This window comes from Xylocopa sonorina, chromosome 5 (genome assembly GCF_050948175.1).
Source record: "Xylocopa sonorina isolate GNS202 chromosome 5, iyXylSono1_principal, whole genome shotgun sequence".
Lineage (NCBI taxonomy): Eukaryota > Metazoa > Arthropoda > Insecta > Hymenoptera > Apidae > Xylocopa > Xylocopa sonorina.
Genome location: NC_135197.1, coordinates 11,347,709 through 11,370,389, shown reverse-complemented (window position 1 = coordinate 11,370,389; position 22,681 = coordinate 11,347,709). Strand labels below are relative to the sequence as shown.

At 49.6% G+C, this 22,681-nt stretch overlaps 2 protein-coding genes across 2 annotated transcripts in view; both read right to left on the bottom strand.

Annotated features, from left to right (window-relative positions):
* LOC143423394 (facilitated trehalose transporter Tret1) overlaps positions 1–22,681 on the bottom strand; it is a 138,151-nt gene that overhangs the window by 9,430 nt on the left and 106,040 nt on the right. The gene's annotated exons all lie outside the window — the stretch shown is intronic.
* LOC143423397 (uncharacterized) overlaps positions 5,673–22,681 on the bottom strand; it is a 37,926-nt gene continuing 20,917 nt past the window's right edge. The window contains exon 2 of the mRNA XM_076894698.1: positions 5,673–7,440. Within this exon, the coding sequence (XP_076750813.1) occupies positions 7,073–7,440 (368 nt within the window). The 3' untranslated portion in view covers positions 5,673–7,072. The remainder of the gene's footprint in view (positions 7,441–22,681) is intronic.

The following is a 22,681-nucleotide window of genomic DNA, read 5'->3' as shown; positions in this document are numbered from 1 at the left end:
CTCCGCGCGCGCGTCTGTTATGGACGATAAAACGTAACTCTCGTTAGTCGGCAATGGTCAGGATGATCCTTTATTTAAAACGAAAAAAGGGGAAGGAAGATAAAATGAAGAGAGGGAGAGAGGGGAGAGGAGGCACATTAGGAGGCCGCGAAACGCCACCGATAAATTTCTTTGGAAACTGGAATGCCCGGGACCACCTCCACGCTTACGAGTTGCAACACTTCTGGCCGCGCTGATCGGACAAACTGCCGGCCGGCCGGTGATCTATAGTGATGTCCCGGCCTCGCGCGGTACAATAACCGAGGTGAGAGCGAGAGTGTAGGGGATCCGGAGGTCTGTAATCAGCAGCCGAGCCGCTGGCAGACCCAGCCGCCTGGTCCTGGGCCTCCTTACCATTAACCTATCCGGTACCCGTTCCGTTCCGTCAACCTGACGTCATCGTGATCCCTGATCATTCCAGGCGCGCGTATGCGAGCCGGCTCGCGTGAAACGACCTGTAGATCGCCGTTCTCCAACTTTGCTAGCCGTTTCCAATCCTCTCTCTCTCTCTCTCTCTCTGATGGCGTTTTCCAACTTTCGTATCGATCCCATAAAAGGTGGTCTCGCTAACAACAAATGGCAAAAACATCGCGAGCGAGGTGTTGGCTGGCAGCACTCGAAGCGTGAAGTCGTACCGCGTCTCGGCCGTTAACTGTTACCTCTGCCTCTCCGGTGGAGATCCTTGAACAAGCAGAATCCGTTCGTCCATGATTTAATGGCGTCTCGTACGATCGAGAGGTGTTCGCGGTGGAAAAAGTGGCCGTCAATTTGCCTCCAGTTCACTTTCCTCCGGGTTATCGCTGCTCTCTCGCTCGGTCTCACGGAGGACAACGAAAAGTAGGTTGAATCGGGGCACGATCTATGCGCGTCCAGCGTGTCCAGCACCGGTACCGTTTATCGAACGTGGCCGTAATTAGCGGTCACCGAGGAGCCGTCCATCGGACAGACTGGTTACCAGGAATGATCGAACGGGGTAATCAGAACGATTGACTGACGGGCCTGATTTCGACGTTTACGGGCTGTCAGGCGAATGAAATCGGCGTCAGAGTCCGGCCGGCGCAACATTATCATTCATTATTCAGGCTACCGGCTTTCCCTGTTATTATACCCACCACCACCGTATACTTTCGTACGATTTCGAGCATGGTTCGATACCGATATTTTCTAACGTCGATACGCACGGAGTATCGGGGGTAATGGGGGGCCATAACGAAACACGATAAGCCTCGGACAGATCTAGTTAGCTTCCGTCGAGCATCGAACGACGCGAGTCCCGGACGGTGTGCCCGTGTTTATTAAGCGGTTTAATAATTTGCGAGCGAGCGCCACGAGCTCGGATATTAATGACACGTGGAAAATTGCACGGTACACGGCTAACCGGCGGCGACTCGCAGCTTAGAAAACAAACGCGACCGTTTCGACACCGCGTATAGGCCGCGGCGGTCGAGATCTCCACGGCGAACACGTCGATCACCTAATGGAGGGACCCGCGCGAGCGTTTCCACGCACCAATATCGAGACCGATACCGGCGAACCTTTCATTTAACTGTCAAACGATGATTAATCGAACGAGACCCGGTCAAACGGCTGACCCGGCGAAACCGCCAGACCGCGGTACCGCGCTATCATTTACCGTGGCTCCAACTTCGTACACCTGCTCCCTTCCTCGACGCGTAACGCGGAAGGTGTCTCGAATAATTTCAATTTAATAACGCGTTTACGTTGGCTCGCGTCAAGTACCACTGCTCGGTAACTCTCTTCCGCTCGTACGCGGGCAGAAAACCTCCTTTTAAAGACCGCCGTGACGAGATCCATAAATCTTCGTGGAACGTAGCAAAGTCAAGGAAATCCAAGGCTACCCTATCGTTTAATAAAAGCTTCTCGGAATCCGCGTCAATTTTCCTCCGCGATCTCTTCATTCCCCGACTCGAGCACTCGAATCGGGATACTTCGCGCAACGACCGCGCCATTTTCTCAGGTCTCCTCTCCGCGATCTCCAACGATCTTCCGAGAACCGCGATATTAGTGCGCGTCTCCCCCGCTACGGACCGATTTGCCGGTGAATTACGCGATGTTCGTTCGAGATGGCCCACGTTCGCGAGGTGTTACGCGAGGCGAACGGTTCTACCGACACCTTGGAGGAATCGGCACGGCACCGAGAGTTCGTTAGCGCCCGGGCTGTTGAATATCATGGCTTTTTAGCCTGCAGGTGTCATTAGGGCGCGGATGGACGGACGCTGATTGGTCTCGGCCGATCGCCCTCGGGGACACCGGCTCATCAGCTGTCCCATTCGCGCCGAACGCGACGAACTGCCGTCCCTGTTACCCAACTTCGCGTCCGTCCTCTTCCTTCGTCCTGTTGTTCCTACGTTATTTCCTAGTATTTCGTGGCGGAGGGACGAATTTACCGCTCGATCTTTACCTGGCGATGTTACGGAGATCTCGTTGTTCGGGGACCACGAGTTTCGTTCTCGTTCACGGGTCCAGACGCGAGGGTTGCGGTACCGGAGGTCGCGAGTTCTCGTTAACGCGGCTAGTTTCGCCCCGAAAAGGGGTCCACCTCCCGTGTAAATGAAACTCGTTGGCGAGGAAGAAGATCAAAGACCCCGGCAGGTAGAGTGGGTTCCCTCACGAGCAAAGAGCAGTCGGTCTACGAGGAATCTAAAAAACGGCCGGAAAAAAGAAGGGCTCCGGGGAGAAAACGGCAGCGATAGACGGTGGGCCGAGAATGGCGGAGAAGAGAAGAGAAGAGAAGAGAAGAGAAGAGAAGCGAAGCGCAGGCCCGCGAGGAGGGCGAGGGGAGGAAGATTTCGAGGAGCGACGAGCGTCCATCCGGCGAATATCGTATTAACGAGGCCCGTTGATGGGTCCACGGATGGGTCCAGCCTAGATTCACACTGTCTAATTACACCGTGGACCGAGGGAAAACTCGTTTCTTGCGTGGTGAACGGTGGTGATCGCGGTGGGCCCGCGCGGCTAACTGACGCGCGACCGGCTGCTGCGGGTTAAGCGAGTCAACGAGTAAATGAGTCCGAATTACGTGGGCGTGCCAATGCCGGGGAAACGATCTTCCGTCCGGGCCGTGCCGAAGCAATCCTCATCGGCAACGAGGATTATGCAAAGCAGCGGTCGTTTACTCGGACGCGCCGCGGTTGCCGCTCGAAGCCCTCGGTTACATCTGTCCGGGGGTCTCGTATCGGAGATTGCAGCATTATCGATAATGATACTTCGAGTGGTGCATTTAGATTAACATTCGAAACAAAAAGATCGCCCGTAAACGAGTGCTGGATTTAAATTGGTACACTGGTTCGGTGAACTTGAGCGATGATTTTTTTTCAAACGCGTACTCTATGCGCGATATGGGCGGTGTGTACGTACGTTGCCGCATCGAAAGAGAGCGAAAGAGAGGATCGTTCGATTTGACAAAAACTGTGTAGGGCTGTTTTTCAAGGTTCAATTTGCATCGCGGCCCTCGAGGAGAGTTACCAGCGTAAATAAATCAGATAAACGGCGGGGCGAGCAAAAACAGGCGGGTAATGTTTAAAGATCGCAAGGTATCGCACGCGAATGGACGCTACATATTCATAATTTCGAGAGCGGGCAAATAAACGGGGGCGGTCGCGTGACACGATTAATTATCCCCGAAGGATTGTTTGCGCTTCTTATCGTCGCACGCTCGATATCGACGCTGTGTCGAGGACCGGAGACTACGTCTGGCTACGTTCCCTCGGAATCGTTTGTTCCTCGACCGATGTCATTCTCGTTTCGGACGAAGCCGAGGACAATAAGCGAAATTACACCGATGCGTCGGTCGGATATCGGTTGAGTTATTGGTGTATCGGCTATATCGAGAAAATTGGCGGTGGTCATCATCGCCATTATGAATTCTTTATTTGGATGTTGCGGTGGCTGAATTACAGGGCGGTGCGGGCTACCTTGCTTACTGCTTCATATATGGACGCGTCGATTGCAGCGACAGGTATGAACCGACGTTACGTCCGAGCCAGTCACCGATTCGTATCGAATCGTCTACTTTGTACGAGATCATTCGGATACACCGTGGACAGATACGGTCGATAATTAATAGCGTCGTCGCCTTTCGCTGGTCCCTACGATGCGCGAGTTGGATCGGTAAAAATTACCTCTCGACTCCTCTCGAATATCTCCTTGAAAGGCGTTCCCAATTAAGACCGTTCGATCGCAACGATTTTCATTCGCGTAACATAACCCAAACATCTTCTTACGTGCCTGCTGTGCAGGTGAAAAAGTGGCGTTCGTCCAGTTCGAAAACTTGAAAATAGAAAATACCGGCTATTTTCTCTGACGTACTTCTTCTTTTCTCCGTTCTCGATCCTTTCTGCAACTTTTTGCCACTTTGGCTTATTATATTTGCCACGAGCACATACATAGCGAGAGGAGCTATCTCGCGGAGAGCGAACCTCTCGAAGCTGGTATCGTCGTTGCACACGAGGCGAACCGTGAAACGTGTAATCAGCATGTATATGCTCATCGCGGGTAATCACGCCTCTAATAGACATCCTAGATTCCAGCTCGATTAATCGATCAACGACGGCGGTAACGACGCGTGTTTTATATCGAGATAATGACGACAGGCTAATGACGGGCTCATTAACGAGACTCGATATAAAATGGTTCCGTTTAGCATCAGATAGTCCGCTAACAGGAAGTGGGTCGGTAATACGCGGACCGCGTATCTTCTCCTATACCCGTGTCTCTTTCTCTCCTGTTTAGACGGTTAAGAGGAGACGAGAGGAGAGGCCGTTGCAAGTGTCCGATTAGCTTTCCTATTTACGAGCCCTCGGCGAACCTAGCGACGCGCGGAACGTCGATAAATTGCAGGCCGCGTATTCAAAACTCGATCGTATGTCCCCGGCTATCAACGATCGCGCATGTGCACTCGATAACGTGCCACTTTTTACGATTCTTTCGTGTCCTATTAATTTTTTATGCGTCTCCGGCGAAAGCGACTGAAAGATATGTCTGCCGCTTGAGAATATCGGAGCGACGGAATGCGCGAATAACGGTGGAGTATCGACGAATGGCCACGTAAATACGACGAGTGGTACACATTTCAAAGATTCCGATGTTCCTTTTTGAAATTGATATTACGGAACGCGTTACCAGTGCCCGTGTAAACGAACAGTACAGCTACGGTTATGACGAGCTCCAGACCTCGACCGGACGTATTCCGATCGCGAAATGACTTCATCTTAATAAATTACGGCTCCTACCGTAAACCTTGCGAACGGCTTCAAAAAGATTCCCAGAAGGAGCGCGTGTATCGCTCTATTTCCGGACAATAATTCCTGCTGGTCCTCGCGCGCCCCATTCGGGGTGCTAAATGACTCCTCAGCAGCTTCCCGCAGGCTCTCTTACCTTTCCCTCTTGAACCTGATACGACAAACAATATCGCAGTTACAATGAATTTCAGGGTTGTCATTTATTTCGTTGCATCGGTATCGTATCGAACAGATGTATAAAATAGCTGGTCGAATCGATAGTCTGTAATTCCGTACTTACCCTAGCCCCTTTCCTTTCGCTCCATTCGGAGCGCAAGGATCGATTTAGAGAAGATCGATGGATCCAGGAACAGGACGCAATTATTCCCCTAATTTATTTTAAACGTCTCCATTTATTTAGACTCACTATACACGCTACTAAGGTTCCGTTCGCACACACTCGCGCCAACACGCACTCTCTGCTTACCTTTCACGCGTCTATCACCTCGTAAACCATCAAGCGCGATACGGATTTACATCTTACGCGATCGTAAAGCTCACTAATTAAACTGATGACCAGGTATATTGCAGTGTCCCATCTATCGTTTATAAGTTTCTTTCTCTCTCTCTCTCTCTCTCGGATTCATTATACCGTGTTTCTCCTTTTGCCTCGCTTTCCTGTTTATTCTAATCATGCTCGACGACTCTATCTCGTTTTATGCGTAATATTATCGAAGGGGTGGGGGGATGAACGACGTATATACAACTTATGTACAACGGCGAGCAGCCTCGCGGCTAACGGCTCTCCTTTATAATTTATACGCTATAATATTTACTAAATAACTTACGTACACATATATATCCGCCGATTCTTTCTCTCGATCACTTTTGGCTTTTTGTTCACCACGTTCCTCTTAGCTCTCGCCTCTCCGCAATAAATACAATATGATACAGGTAGGTGTTCGTAGATAGATCGCAAGTAGTTAGTCGTAGATATTTGCTAAAGGAAACGTGAAATTCATTCGAATCGACGCGTCGACGTCTCTTCTTTAAAATTACCCGGAAACCCGCCCCCTCTTAGCGCCAGCCTAAACTCGTGACGCACTGTTACGCAAACAGGTAAGAAGGGATGGTGGTTCCGTTGCGATTCCTAATGCGATCGAAAAAATATCACCCAATACGTTAATGTCGACGAGGGTCAGCTGTGAATATTTGGCAGTCTTTAGTTTCGAAACCTCCAAAGGATCACCCACGTCGTGTCCCAAACTATCCTCTCGTTGTCAGACTTATCACCGACTTTCTCAGTCTTTGTACATTTTCTCCGCGAACGAGAATTATCACGAACGACCGACAGGAACCGACGAATCTCACAACATCCTCCGACTCTATGTACACGGTGTACAGTGTCCTTTCCCGCTCCGCGATACCTCGTCTTTGTACTATGCCCCGCCCTTTCAACTCACCCTCCCCCCTGTCCCTGTCCAAAAATTTCAATACACCCCGAAGACACGATCCAGTTTCCCCTGGTATTCCTGCTGGTGATACCAAGCGTGTACCAAGCGCTACGGAAGGAAGGGAAACGAGGGAAATGTAACTCGAAATCCAATCGAGCCGATCCACGTAGAAAATAGAATGTCTGACACGTTCGAGGAACGTGTTCGACGTTCGATCGACGATCCTCCTAGATCGCCCGACAAGAGGCGACCACAGCTAGGTAGCGTACAGGGTACGAGCCTCTAGTTTCAAGATATCACGATATTTCCTCAACGACGAGCATCGAGGCGTCTCGTACCCTACGACTTCTCGTCCATGCTGTTCGGCAGGGGCCGTTTCTTCAGTATACCAAGGTCCTGGACGTTCTCCAGGAAGGTCTTGTGGTGTTGAGCGACCAGTAGAGGGTTCACCGTCTGCACGTCCTTCTTCAGCTCCTCCATGTCCCTCTTCAGCTTCGCCCGTCTGTTCTGGAACCACGTGATCACCTGAGCGTTGCTCAGGCCTAACTGCGCGGCGATCTCGTCTCTGTCCGCGGGGCTCAAGTACTTCTGGTAGAGGAATCTCTTCTCCAGCTCGAAGATCTGTTGATTCGTGAACGCGGTCCGGCTCTTGCGCTTCTTCTTCGGTTGCTGCCGGTTGTTGAACAGGTTCAGGTGATTCGCTTGCTCTGCAACAGAGATCGGCGAATTAGAACGACGGTTCTCGAGTCGATAGAATTTTAGCTCGCGGTATTCACCGTTGATAAGAGCATCTATGACGCAACACGGAGGAGCTGATTACGCGTCACGTGGACTTTCCCACGTTTCTTGCCTGGCGTAGTCGAAGGTAAGGTGAAGGTAATTACGGAAACGTGTGCGTGTGGAAATAAGGTAGAACCAATCGATTCGTGGCATACGCGGTTTCTTGCCGATGATTCCCGTCGAATCAGGCGTTAATGGTTTCTATTTTGTATCGTTAGTAACGAACGTGGATAATGATCGCGTTGTTGTCGAGGAAAAAGCCTTTCGACCAACATTTTCAATTACGCAACGCCGAGAAAAAGACTGTAAGCGCGCTGAGTGTAACGTTTTACCATTATCTTTCGCATTTCTTAATAATCTGAAATTCCATCGCGAACCAGAGGGAACGCGCGCAGGGTGCCCTGCGGCCACCCTGCGTTCCACGCAGAAACGCGCGTGGAACCCTACCGCTGTTTCTTTCTGCTATCGAAATTTCTTGATCTCCGAACGAGAGGGCTACAAGGAGAAACGCAAAACGAATCGGTGATCCTAGAACAGGGTCTCTCGCCTCTTTCTCTCTTTAACTTCTTCTCCCTCTATCCACGATTCGGCTACAGTCACCTTCCAGCCACAAATCAGATGCATTTTTCGTCCCGCGGTAGGGATCTCTCCATAAAAATCGTATTACCTATTCGTCACGGTGTTCAGTCGACGGAATTCCAGCGGAGCTTCTTGCCCACCGGATGTCGAAATTTTTCGTTGCTTTCGATGGAGGTACGGTACACGGAATCGGTCCAATTTGACGGGCTATTCCAACGAATTCATCGAAATACGCGGTTAACATGCTAAGTTTTCTCTTTATTGCGCGAACAGAGTACCTCTCTTTCCTTTCGCGAATGCAGAGACGAGTTGCATCAAACGACAAAGTCGTTTCGAACAGCTTATCATCGCGCGCGCTCATCCCAGCAATTTTATCCGCGGGTTTCGGCGATTCCTCCCGCCGTGACGTCGCGCAGAAAACGCGAATACGAGGGAAAACAGTGGCGGGATTAGGGACGGCCGTTTTCGCGATGGCGTTTACCCATTAGGAAATAATCGAACCGTGAGACGAAAAAGAGCGGCGGTCGATGAGTCGTGGACAAGGTAGCCGAGGAGTCCCTGCGGGATCAAAGAACGCCGCCATCGGTCACACCTGCGCAACCCGTGGCTATGTACAGTCCCGGTTGAAAACCATCGCGCCGCGTCCTTGCTACGCGCGCCTCCGCTTTCAAGGATGCACCAGCCTTCCGTCAGTTTTTCGCGCGATTTTAAACGCTCGATCGCGATACCCATCCAGCTTCTCTTCGCTAGCCACCACGGTTGTGCGCACCCGATGCGCGTCTAATAGATTCCACTTAAGAACCCGGAAAGATACGATGGAAGATGATTTCGGGGAAGACCCGGCGGGACCGCGAATTTCATCCTTTTAATTGCAAATTGGCTGGATAAACGACGTTCGTGTAAATCGTCACGGTTCTTTATCGGGTACATTATCTGCTATCGACACATATCAATGGAGGCAACATTTATTACGTCATGTGTTATCGATGAAAACAGCTTTCGTAACGATTTTCCATAAACGGAAGAGGCGTATTTATGTGTACGCGCGAGCTTGTATGCCTTGAAATGACTTGATTACCGACGATCGGTTTAGCGTTCCTCGTAGATGTCGTCAGGTTGCCGCGAAGCACGAGGATGCTCTGTTTCAACGCTACCGGTGATCGAGTCCATTTTTTGCCACCTTCCCTCTCCTCCATTTATTCTCTTATTACCTAGAGCTCTTGCCTTGCGATCTTGGGAACTGTCTAATTGTACGAGTCTAACACGGTGGTCCGCGACGAGTGTCAGCGCTAATTACGCTCGTACCAGCTCGTTTACCTCGAAAATTACATCGTCCCGCCGTCACTTTATCATCCGACGGCCGTTTAAGGAAAAGCTGAGGCAACAATTCCCCGCGTGCATCGCAAAATGAAACAATGCAACGTTTAGCCTTGGTTCTCGTCACTCGTTTCGCTGTTCGTTTCGAGAAAACGTGATTCCCTCGGGAAAAGTGGACGATAATTTTATCGTCGTCCGCTTTGTTCCCAACGCGGAATCCAGAAATACGATGGCGCGGCGACCGGTCGTGGAGAAGAGTAGCGGAGGTGGCTGGAGCTGAAACGGAACACGATGCAGAAGCGTCGAGGAACGGAAGACGCGCGAGAGCTCGCCGAGATATTAGTTTCTGCGGTCGACTCGCCGCGGAGATTTAATTCGTTTGATGTTCACGAATCCGCCGCTTCGGTTGTCCTTTCGCAATCCCTCTCCTTCGTCGCGTCCCGCTGATTCCCCTCGATCCCACGACCTCCCATTTTCGCACCTTTCTTTCCGATCGCGCACGTGCTTCACATTTCTTCGCCAAGGCGTACTCCTACTTTAGAGTTTTAGAAATGTCACGGGAGACGACCGATAGGAAGAGACACCGACGAGAAACCTTGCACCGGAAGGAGGATGCGATTGGACCACCTGCCGCAGAGACTCTAGCTAGGCGGACTACAGGTGGCCAGGAACGGTCGTTCGATTAGCACGGTGACTCTGCCAAAAATCGCGGTTCATTACGAGACCTGTTATCCCTGTCTACTATCCCTTGTTTCTTCGAAACGGGCGAAACGGGCGAAACGACCGAAAGCTGGAAAGATCGGCCATCTTGCATCGAAAAAAGGAAAAAGGGGGAATGAAAAAAATGACGTAACTATGCGAGAGACGCGAGAACCGCAGACGTTAACAGGCGCCGATTCAAACTCGCAAAGCGGTCGTGCGTCATTAACTTCGGAGCTCCGCCTTGGACGGCCGCCTCTCCGTCGATTACAACCGCGAATATATTAAAACCACCGGCGTCATTCGTCTCGCGCGTCCCGTCCGCCATTAATAAGCTATCAACGTAAATTTTATTTTAACGCGTTAATCCGCAGACGTACGACGCGCGGTGGCCCCTTCGAGCGGAAGTCATCGCGTCGCTACTCGTTGCGGCGCGGCGGTACCACTCGAGTTTCCGCACGCAAATTGGCGTGTCCACTCGCTATCGATTCCGCGATCCTAGAGAAGGAGAGTATCCGCGCGTAGATAACGAGTGCACTTGGAATTTCATCCTTCACGTTTTATCCCTTTTTTCTAGATACCGACGCATTTTTTCTACGCGTTTATATGCGCGCTCGTGTGCTTAACCGTGCGGATGTCGCGTTCCAATGGGAAGGGATGCACGATCGATAGAACGGTAGCCTGGTGTCAGAGGTCGACTCGCGCGAGCTGTCGTAAATTTCGCGACTTTTTACGGGCCGCTGCACGGCCGCGGTACGAAACGACGGTGATGCGTGACGAGGCGACGATCGACGATCGTTCGCTCGTTTTTTTCTCCAGAATTCATTGTAAACATTTTAATAAAACATAGGAAAGATTAACGTAATTTTGCAACAAAAAAAACCTTCGACGGACGTTAAAAGAGTTTCAAGTGCCATAAAAAATGTAGTAAAATTAAACGTTCGGTTCCGCATTCCACGAGCCACGAGCATGAATCTTAAAGTTCCGTTTTATGAAAAATCATCGTTGGCAAAATTTACGCCGCGATACGGTTCGATTACGCTTCGAATTGTAACAAATTTTCATTGCGTCAGAGCAAGTCGGTTGAATTAACCAGTGGATCGCGCCTTAATTAGGAGAGTGAAACTAGTTTTCCTTAATAGGCTGATTATGTATGTGAAAAGCGTGAATGATAAACGTCAACAGAAACTGTGGCGGAATTGCGAAAGGATAAAATACGATCGGATTTATTGGAAGGAACGCGGCCTCGCGGAAACGTTCCTGGCCTGGCAGGGACGGGTACGTTCGGCGGCCATTTTGGTTCCGCTCGGACGGAAATCACTCGGATAGAATAGCGTCGGAGTTAAGAGCCGCGACGATCTTGAAACGGCTGGCCACCGGTCTAATAAATTATTTGGTAACAGTTTCTCGTTAGCTGAATTCTATACGGTCGTACCGTGAACACCGTTCTCCAGCTAGCAGGAAAATTCGATCGATTCGCTGAGTCATCCGATCGACAATTCCTCGGCGTTTCAAACGGGACGACGACGCACGCTTAAACAGCGGTCCGCTTTGCTTTTGATGCCGCGGCGACAATATAGCAGGAGAAGAAAGGCTTCTCGGGGGATTTGAAAATAGAACAGCGAGGAAAGACGAGGAAGAAGGGGGAACGAGGTAATAGCGAGCAGTTTGAGCAATCAGTGGTGAACGATTGAGGGTAAAATATTAAAGTTCAACGGTGCAATGGTTTTGTTTTATAGGTTCGGCTATACATATATATATATATATAGAAATCGCATAGGTTATTTCTCCAGGTAAAATCGCGCGGATGCAGTCGGAAAAAGTTGGCGTTATTTTCTACGGGGGAGGGAAAGATTTCGCAAGAGCAAAGAAACGTGCAACGGATTAACGAGCGTACCTACATTGTTCGCAAAGCGCGACGATAACACGTGGAATCGCTTTCGCTTTTTCTTCGACCGAACGATCGAACGTTGCGTTTTTTTTTTCGCCCCACGACCGGCATTACTTTAAGGATCCTTGCGTCATACGCGAACGTAAAAATCGTTACGTTCTTCGGACGTACGCGGAAGAATTTTACGTAACCGGGTTTTTCAGCATCCCGGTCGTTATTTTGTAACTGGTTACTTTGTAAAAGAACGGTTACGTTTTTGCGCCGCTGTTTCTCAATTCAACGACACGCTAAGTGAGACGTTAACTTATAAAATGTTAAACCACACTTTAAATTAATCCAGTCCACCGGTAATTATCCAGCACTAATTATTCTTTTTAAGATGCGTAAAAGAGAACTCTGTCTGGTGGAAAAAGAAAAGGGGACCGTGGCGCGAAAGGAGAACGACGAACCGCTCCAAGAGCGAGTTACACGTGAAACTACATTACGTATATAGAGTGTATACGTGTGTACGAGCAGAGCGGTTAGAAGCGATCACAAAGAAAGTAGAAGCGTGTATAATGCGGAATTATCGTGTGGCGGACAGGTATACTCGAAGAACGTCCTGCTCTGTAAGCCCATCGACGTGATTTTTGGAGCGAGACGAAAAACTAGCCGACCGGTTAGCGGCATGAATCGCGTGAGAAGAGAGACAGAGTGGCGAAAGAAAAGAAAAAAGAGAAGGAAAGGAAACAGTGTGGCCAGGATCCAATAAAAGCCGGTGCGCGCTGCGATCGAACGGGGCTACTACCAACACGGTCTCATAAATTTATTCTATCGCGATAAGTGGAAAATTCGTAGGCATCTTAATCGGCTATTAGCGGATTTATCCACTGGCTTCCTTCTCTAAATGATCGCTCACCGTTTCGTTCTTATTGCGTGTCCACGTTTTTCTCTAGTCGTCCGCGTACCTAACGCGTACACTGATGATAATTAATGAGTCGAGAAAGTGGAGAGACAAATTGGAGACCAAGTGAATGCTGGTGACTGAATACCAGGAAGAATTGGAATTTTCTGTACGTACAAAGTAAGGCTTGGACTACAACATCCTTCATTTCTTACGACAATGCATCAATTTGAATAATCATAAGATCGTTCATAAAATAGGATTTTCTCTCACCTATCTCTCCGTTTCTCTTTTATTGCCCACTTTTATTTCCTTTAATTCGTTGGTTTTTTTAAACAGTAATAGACGTCCGGTAATGGTCCATTTGAGATTGAGGAGCGGGTAAAATAAAATAGACGATTCCATTCGAGTAGGTACCATCCGTGTCTAATTCGAAGGTGACACGATCGATCGGAAGGTAAAAAAACGGAGGATCGCCACCGCGAAGACTCAATTACCACCGGGAGACGAAGAGAGGGAGAGTTTCGCGAGTCTCCTATAAATAAGACAGTGGGTGACCGGTGACGGGCTAACATCCGAGGCATCGCTGGTATCAAAATACTCGTTAGAAAAGCTCGCCGGTGGCACGCGTCGCCGGTTCCCCGAATATTTTGCTAATAGGTCGTTCGCTCGTGGCTCGGCGCGGACGCCACGAAGAATATACGAAATGGGACACGTAAAAAGAGGCGGGACAGCGACACCGTGGAGCAATTTGGATGTGTCTTCCGTCGGTCGACGGTCATTTGTCTCCCAGCGGCAACCATGCGCGTCCTTTTGCGCTCTCTTTTTCTCCTCTCTTCCACTTCCCCGTCCGGAGAAGAGAACCGCGTTTCTCCGTCTGCAGAACGCCACCGCGTCCACCGCGTCTTTTTCCATCTCTCCCGAGAGCTCCCGGGAACTTCCTCCCCCGGCTAACCCGAGGGGCTTTGCCCACATGTCAACGATATATTTTCTGCCAGGCCCACAAATCGTTTAGCGGGTAATTTTGAAATTGGAACACTTATTTAGTCGTTTAGCCCCAAGGGCAGAACCGCAGAAACCACGTCCGAGATTTATCGTTCGATTTTTCGCCGGTTTATAAATGCGATTTTCTTCCTCCCACCTCCCTGTTGCCACCCTCTTCTGTTCCAAGTTAAGTTTCCAAGCCGTGCGCCTCGTGTCTTTGAAGTTGAATACCTCGGACGAGGTTCGAGGAGGGTGCGCGCGCGTACGATACCTATCCAGGGGCACGTATACCGGATTCAGGGGTAAATTGAAAGGTTTCGCGGTGAAAATATTTTCTTCCACTCTCGATGCAAATTGACACGTCAAACGAGTCGGTCGTGCCAGCTGACACCGTTCGATTTATCGACCCCAAGCTCACCTACATCCTCCGGTTCATCAATATTCATCGTTCCCTCGTGTCGGATTAACCTGCGGAGGATCCGCGCGGCTTCTTTGTGATTCGCCGCGATACGTGCCGAGTATCGATCGTTCCAACACTTCTCCGGAGCTTTTGCTCTTATTTGCCGTCCAAATTTATCACTCGAGGTTCTTTCCTCTCGGAACGCGAGCGATCAATAATTGTGGTTATTAGCGCGTAGCAATTAGTAGACGTAATTAACGGACGACGAGCCATGAAAGTTACCTAAGCCGCGGCGGCACAAAATGGCGCGCGTCGAATTCAATTCGGACGACAGGAGGCGGATGAACAAAGAGGTGGAGGAAGACCAGACAGAGAAAGGGAAAGGCGGAGCAGGAAATAAGTATGGCCGCCATTTTGGGTAAGATTTGTCTTCATTAGGACTTCCTGCGGCGCCGTTAACGTCCCACCTGGCGTTACAAGGTGTTGAACCACTCGAAGCAGTGATATTAGCGACTGATGAAACGATATTGCTCCTGATGGGTGGTCCCCCTTCACGGGACCGCTGATGAAGACGCGAACAGTTGGCTCTCCTTCGTCTTCTTCGTGGCTGAGCTTACGACCTGCCTGAACCGACTTATTTGCCCCCGTCTTGACTTCACCCACCGCGCGGAATAGATATATATTTTCCTCGCGCGTGCCTCGCGCCTCTCTCTTCCTCTGCGATTAACCAAACTACTTCCGAAGCGACTGCTTCCGAACGAAATCGCTAATTTTTTCAGCCGCGAAAACCGCGAACCTGATTCGTATCTCTGCGCGATTAAACAGCGGCGCGAGTCGTCCGAACGAACAGCAGCTGCGGTGCGTAATGTTTAGAGAGGGTTGTGTCGCGAAACATAATTCTTCGAACGTGTTACGCGCGATGCGAGCAGAAGAACGTGACGTTCCACGACGAGACGTCTCTTTCTCGTCTCTTGAAATAACAGGCGTTTCAAGAGCCGTTTGACCGCGGCGCGGCGCGATGATCCTATTAAAACGGACTTCTTTCTCAGATTCTCATCTCGTTCCATCCGCGCGACGAGAGCCCCGCGCGTTCTATTTCCGGCGCCTGTCGCCTTTTGCTCGGTTTTACCGGCGTTCAGACCGTCGAAAGACAGTCCCTCGATTCACGTGCCGCTGATTAGCGTAATTATCACAGGGATTCCTCGCACTCGACCAATTCTTGCCACGTACCAGCTGGAAATTGGCACACCTATTTAAGCCACCGCCTCTTCCCTATTTATTCCTTAATCGCAACTATCTGCCAGTCTTTGATATTCCACAACTGATAGCGATGAAGGCGAGAACATGCAAGAGCGATCCTCTTCGTATACTTACACAATTCTGAACAAGCTTAACTGCACGTAGCGCGAAAACAAAGTGTACACGTGTATCTCTTCGTTAAATTCTAAATAGAAGGCGAAACATTAATCTTCATTATAAACCGAATTCACTCGGAAAAGCAGCGCGAGCCAGCTCGTTTACGCGAGTCGACGTATCAGCCAGACGATCGCCGCCGCAAGAAACGAACGATTTCTACGGAACGGTAAACACAGGATCGCCGGAAGCAGAGAAGAAAGAGCGAGCAGAGTCAGGCCGCGGCTTTCATTGGCGTATTTAAAATGCGCGCTCGTCCGCACCTCGTCGAGGGTCTCCCGTCTCGTCGCGGCTACTGACAGGACGTCGTATCCCGGTCATTAGTTACGGCGTCGTCACTTCTGCAATTAGAAGCCACTAACCATTTTTTTCCCTCTCTCTCTCTCTCTCCTTGTCTATGTGCGCGTACACGTGCGCGAGCGCGTTTACGAGCTTTCGTCCGTAGTGGCGTGAGTCAACAGCGCCGCGTTCCCAAGAGGATCTTCCCGCGACCGTCGTCGTTGGTACCGCGTTAACGCGACCACGTTTAGGCTCGAGCGTGTTCCTATTAAATGACGGGGAACTTGAAGAGGGACCGAGGAAGCATCCGCGAACGGATCGCGTACTAAATATAATAGTTTGTCGACTGTTCCGCTGCATTCCCCAAGTTCTACCCTCGTGAATCCACTATGAGAGGCTCGCGAAGCCGATCATTACAAGTAGCAGGTTAAACAGTCTGTATCGATGGTTTCGCTTGACGAAACCGGTTCATCGACAGACAGCTCGAACGATTTCCGGATCTCTCAGCGATCAGAGGTCGCAACCCTGTTTCTCCGGAACGTTTCAACCCCGGAAGCGTACTGGGTGATTCCCTTGGGTGCAATATCCAGCCTGAGCCAGGACCGAGGTTTACACGGTATTGAGTAACACGCTCGTAAGCTGATGCTTCTTGGAAAACAATTTCTGTCTTCGGGGATGCATTCCAACGGTTCCACGAACGCGTGGTTCGCGGTCGCCTCGTCAGGATGGCCCGACACTTTCGCTCGTATAAATCAGCGCTCGTCCAGGCTCGAAATTTCTTGGGAAACACCGTTTCCTGGAGCTTGCTGGCTCCTTTGGTGGCCAATATAAACCAGAAGACAAAGTTACCCCTTGTACGAAATCGAAGCGTAGGGGTTAGAGACGCGATTCGAGGTTCGAGGTGAAAAGAGTCGCGTTGTTCGTTCGATTGTCTTCTTTTTTTCGAGACGGGACGGTGGTTCCCGTGGTGATCCACGACTGGTTGGAACGGGGCTACGGCAACTGGCGGTCGAGAGAAGGGCGGAAAGTGGCGTGACGCGTACCAAAGGGCGGTGGCCATCGACTAGACAAATGATAGAGCGGCGTTTTCGACAAACTACAAGAGGCGCGCGCGAGTATCAACGAAATAATTTCCACCTAGCCTGATATATTAATTATACGCAACAGTCGGCCCAGAAAATTAATACCTCGATCGTTTCCTGCTCGATTCAGAACCCCTACTGATCCCCGGCACCTGTTCGTCACCGCTTTTCTCTCTGCTCTAATTATCTATCGCGGTTTTTCCATTAACGTTGTTAATGGATCGTTTTCCTGCCTGGCTTTTTTTCCCCCTCGGTTAATTCCCCACGATGTTTATGCGACCAAGAAAACGTGAAACCACTTAGCTATTGCTCAGAACGAATTTAACCTTTCCCCTGTTTACTAGAATTATCGTAGAAAATGTGACGACTCGACTGTTTTTTAGAGCTGTGAATTAACTCAGGGTTACTTTTTACTGCCTCCGTTACATTATCCAAACGTATTACAGTTTTTCTCGATCCGCCGTTGAGTATCGCGTAAGCTAGGCTAGAAATCACAGACGAGAATCAATGAACGAAAAATAAATAGAGCAAGACAGCCGACCGACAGTCATATAATTAGCATTTATAACGTAGCCACGCGGCAACTGGTCGTCGCCGGAGACTCCTAATGGAATGACGAATTAAAAGCGCGATCGAACACGGCGAATTAGCCTTGCGGCCGGTATAATTAACGAGCCGCTCTCTCGCGTTCCTTCATTTGCCCTCGTTAACGTGTCGTTGCCCGTAAATTCGCTCGAATCAGCTACTTTTAAATCCCACCCGGCGAATATCCTGGCGAATCGCACTCTCATTTCCGAGATCCTCTCTAAGCATCTGCGAATTGTAATCTACGCCTAACATAGAGCAGCGTTAGTTGGCTAATCACCGTGATCATAATCGCGTACGAGAAGAATTAGAGGCAAAGTCCGGGGAGAAAAATGGTCGTCGAGTCCGTTCGAGTTTTAATTACCTCTCGGAGAGGAGTCAGCCGCGAATTTCTACAAGCGAGCCATCGTGAAACGCGATCGAGCTACGCGTTCGCAGCGTCTACCAGTTGTGTAACACGCTCGGTCGTGATAGCGACCGCGAGAGGAACATCGTCGATAATGGTTACGACAGCGATTGAAAGTCGCGTTAGTTGGCCGTGGTCAGAAAAACCAGATCGATTCCGCTGAGTTATGAGTTTGCTAGCTGGCTGGCCGGTTATATCACTCGATCGATCTCGCGTCCTATCAATACCGATGGGGATTCAATGAAATCGCCTCGTTCCGGTCGCGAGGGACCCAAGCCGCCGTTATGGCCGTCCATATTCGTTGCAGCCAACCGATGGCGTGGCATTTTTGTCACCTTACGTAATCCTCTCGCGTTCTAAATCGGGAACCCGGCGTGGCGTGACTTCGTTTCCCAATTTGTGTGAATATTAACCGGGCATTTGTCAGGGGGCCGTGTAAACGAGCGATGAAAGAACCGGGAGAACTCGCGGACGGCTACTCGATCGAAAGCGAATCGACGCGGTACCGCGAAAGCATCCGGGAGTGCCGGTGAAAGGATCAAAGTGCGTCGCGAAGAGGTAACCACCAGCAGCGTTCCACGGTGGGATAGGCTCCGGTTGAAAATCTCGCGCGATACTCGATAGACGATAGTTTAGAGTTTAGACGCGGTCTTATTAATAACGTCGAGGCTGTCGACGGAAGAAAACCTGTGACGGACAAATGATTCTATTTAATGACGCGCGCTATTAACGCGCCTGCATGGATTAAATCGGCAAATAAAACCTACTTTTTGCCGGCATCCGTTCAGCTGCGATCTGCCGGGAAAAATAGGAAAGAATTCGCCGGGAGATCGATTAATTACGGATTTGTACCACTCGATAAACTCGTCTTTTATCTCGGTCGTCGTGCGTGAATAAAATTATCGATAAGTACTCGGATGATTAATCGACGACGTTATTGTTAATTATCATTCTAATGAGTGATTGATCGAGGAAATGACACCTGCGATTAGTTACACACCGGACAATTAATTATGAAACAGAGAGAGAGAGAGAGAAAGAGGGAAAGAGAGGGGGAGAAAGTTACGCCATAGAGTTTTGCATCGTCATCCTTCTTAATTTTCTCTTTTTAGAGACAATACGATTGTTTTGTTTCACGATTCTCCTCAGTTTCGACGGTCGGTTAACTATCGTTTCATTTTTTTTGCCCGATTCTCCTTTTTCATCGGTTCATCTCGTTCCTCGCGACGGGCGGTAAGTAAACGGTGAAAAAGCGGACAATAACGAGAGCAGAATGAAAACGTGACGCGTCTATGGAGCCGCGGATCGTCGATGATTCGATTCCACGGGATCCAGGGGCTCCGACATCGTTCGACACGCTTCGTTGGCGCCGAGGAGAAGGAGACAATAGAGCTCGAGTCTTTGATCAGCTTCTTAATTTCCTGTCCGAATCGATTGTCGTGGATCGCTCTTCTACACCTTTGTCCGGGACGGCCGAACCTCTACCCCCTTTTCCCTCCAATTAATTGGCGTTACAAAAACAGTCGCAGACCGAGCGGTTCTTCTCGCGTTCGAACCACCTAAAAACCCCGGTGAAACGTTACAAAGTTACCGGTCTCTCCGCAGCCGAGATAACTTTTTCTACTTTTACGTGTCTTTCGCGCCGTTTGTTTTATATCGTCCGCGGTAAAAAGAGCCGAAGGAATGGAAAACGTTCGCTATATTCTAGTAAAAATGTTTGTATAACTCTTTCGGGAAAAAATCTAGATCGATTTCTTGCGATGCGAGCAATCGTTAATTAAGAATTATGCCGCTTTCGATAAAATTCTCTATCCCGGTTTCTTGTTACGTTAAATATCAAAGTATTTATCCTATTTAAATAAACGATAAATTATCAACGTTATTAAATAAGAAACGGGGACCGATAACGGTCGTCCGCGGTTTCTTTTTCTGCCTATAACTTCGAATAGAGCAGCGATACTCTTAATCCGGCGATAAAGGAAAATCGCAAAGACGAGAGAGGACAGGTTCTGGTCCCACCGATCGACGACAACCGACTAAGCCTAATTAACAACCGTCTAGTATCGCTCCTTGCAAATTCGCCTCCGAGCTAATCGTTGATTATCGCCGGTACCTTCCAACTTCTTTATCTTAACTGGCAAAAAGACCAATGGAAGATGCTAGCATCCGATCTAACGTCGACCAAGTAGGTAATTTTCAGGCCGAAATGTTCTGTTCGCCCGGAAGAATTCGGAGAATGGAAGTATCGAAGGCAGCTGTGTCAACGGCCGTGTTAAACGAATTCGAATCTTTCGATCGGTATTTGGAAAGGGTGGAGGGAACGTGTGTTCCGCAAACATCTCTAATCCTTTAAGATATCAAGGATCCGTGTTTCCTTAATAAACAGCTGCTAATTGGCTCATCTGACACGGGGTGAAAAAATGGGAGCACAATGGCCGTTCTTCGAGGCACGATGTTATTACGAGGGTGTAATTAAGCGTCGCGGGTACCTGGGAGATTCGCGTGGTGGTTATCGTTGATATCGATCTCCTCGTGGGTGGCGCTTATTGCCGTGGTGTCGCGAAGAATTATTAAATACACGCGGTACGACAACCGATATTAAATCGTCAATGCGACGCGTGATTTATGGCATCGCGTGAGAAAGAGCCGCGAGCGCCACAACTAGGGGATAAATTTGTCGTGTTCCATTATATTCGAGATTCCCGTCGAGACAGAGGTTACCAATTCTCCCTACATCCATTCTTAACCTTATCAACTTCCAAGCCGCAGCTAATAAATAATCAATCGCCTGCAAACGACTTGCGAGCCGGACACTCCTTGCGTCGACAAAAAACAGAGCGTAATCTATCGATTCTCGTTCAACTGAGTATACATACATAGACACCCGTGTAAACGACCGATGAAAGATAATCGTATTCGTCGAGAAAACTGACTCGGTTCCCAACATCGAGGGAGGTATTAAAATCTCGGAAATGCAATCATTTCGCGAGATTAATGACGGATGGCTCGTTTCGCAACGGTCTACGTGTCCAATCGCCATTAGACGTAATCGAAGGTAGCTCGACGGCTTCGTCTCCACCGATATTAGACGCGTCGATCGGCGTCGATTCGCGAAACGAGCTCGCGTGTGATTCGTTCCAAAGGTCGCGCACTGCCGCGGGGTGCCGGTGGAAAATCCGCGGGAAACGATCCTGTCGACGATCGTTGCGCAACAGCCCGCGTAATTGGAAGCATCCCCGGCGATCGATCAGGATAATCGCGCCGAGGGAACGTGCCGGTGCACCGTGTCAAACGTCGCCACCTGTACGCGTAGCTAAGCCGATTGCATTTTCGTCCGGAGCTTTCCATGCCTTTTTCGCTCAATCCACTCGGCTGTGAGAATCGACCGCGTCTAATCGCGCAGATGTTACCAGAGGGAGAGAGGGAGGGGCGGGACATTAAAAGATTTAGATCTAATTTTAAAGAGCGAGTTCAAAGTGTCATTTCGCTCTACTCGAAAAAATGTAGAAACCTTCGGGTACCACAATTGTATCTGCGAATATAGTTGTCACTGTGTCCATTAAAGTCGCGTGGAACAGGACAAGAGAGTCTCTACCATAATACCGTAGCGAGCGCAATCGAATAGAGAGGTGGTACCTATTAAGAATTCTGTAATTGAACGTCATCTATTATTTCCAGCGCAAGTGGTAAAACGACGAAATCACAGGGTATACTCCGGTGAAAACGACAGTGGATACGTGCATCAGCTGGCGCAATGTATAGCGCATCGATCACTCTTTTTTAAATCGTTGGAAAGCGAACCTTCGAGCCGACTGTTCGCCGCTATTAGCCCCGTAGAGTCTTTTCGATGAAACGGCGGCCAATTAAGGCGATAAAATAGAAGAGACACACCAACGTTCCTCGTCAAATCAAGGGAAACGACTCCGGCTAGCGAGGTTATTAACAGACGCGGAGAGTCAGAAGATTAAAGCGAGGAGAACGTTCGAAACTATCGCCTGGAACGTTGTTTGCGTTCGAGTAATGGGCCATAAACGTACGCAAATCGAGCGTGGAATGGGAAAAAGGTACGCGAGACACTTTAATGCATTGTAAGCTCTCGAACTAACAACGTTTTCTTCGACGTTAGACCCGTTTGTTATAACCAGTCCCTCGATCGTGCGCCTTTCGGAAAGGAGGCATTATATTGGCGGCAACAATGTTCCTCGACACAGCAGGCACTTCGAGGAATCGATTCGCTGGTGGCGCGTTTTTTCAACCGGCAAAAACGCCGGATCTCATTGTACAGTTCGCGCGAGAAAGAACAGAGTTGGGTAGGCTGACTGGGGAGGAGGCAGCAAGTAGTATGAGACGTTTCGCGCCGTACGTCAATTATTGGCACGCAATAGGCACCGTAGGGCAAAGTATTTTTCCATTAAATCTCGTACGCACAGGCGGTCTTGGTTTCACGAGAGAAACCAACTTCCAACGATGCTCTTCTACGGTAATTAAAACAATTCCGTCCGTTTAGCCAAGAGACGAGTCCAATCGGTCTCGACCGGTGAATAATCGGCGCATAGGCTACAGTACTATACAAATTTCCTTCCGTGCCATTGAACCGCGCCCGTTCGGATAGTGCTCGAAAAAATCTGTAGCCAAGAAGAATTGACTAAT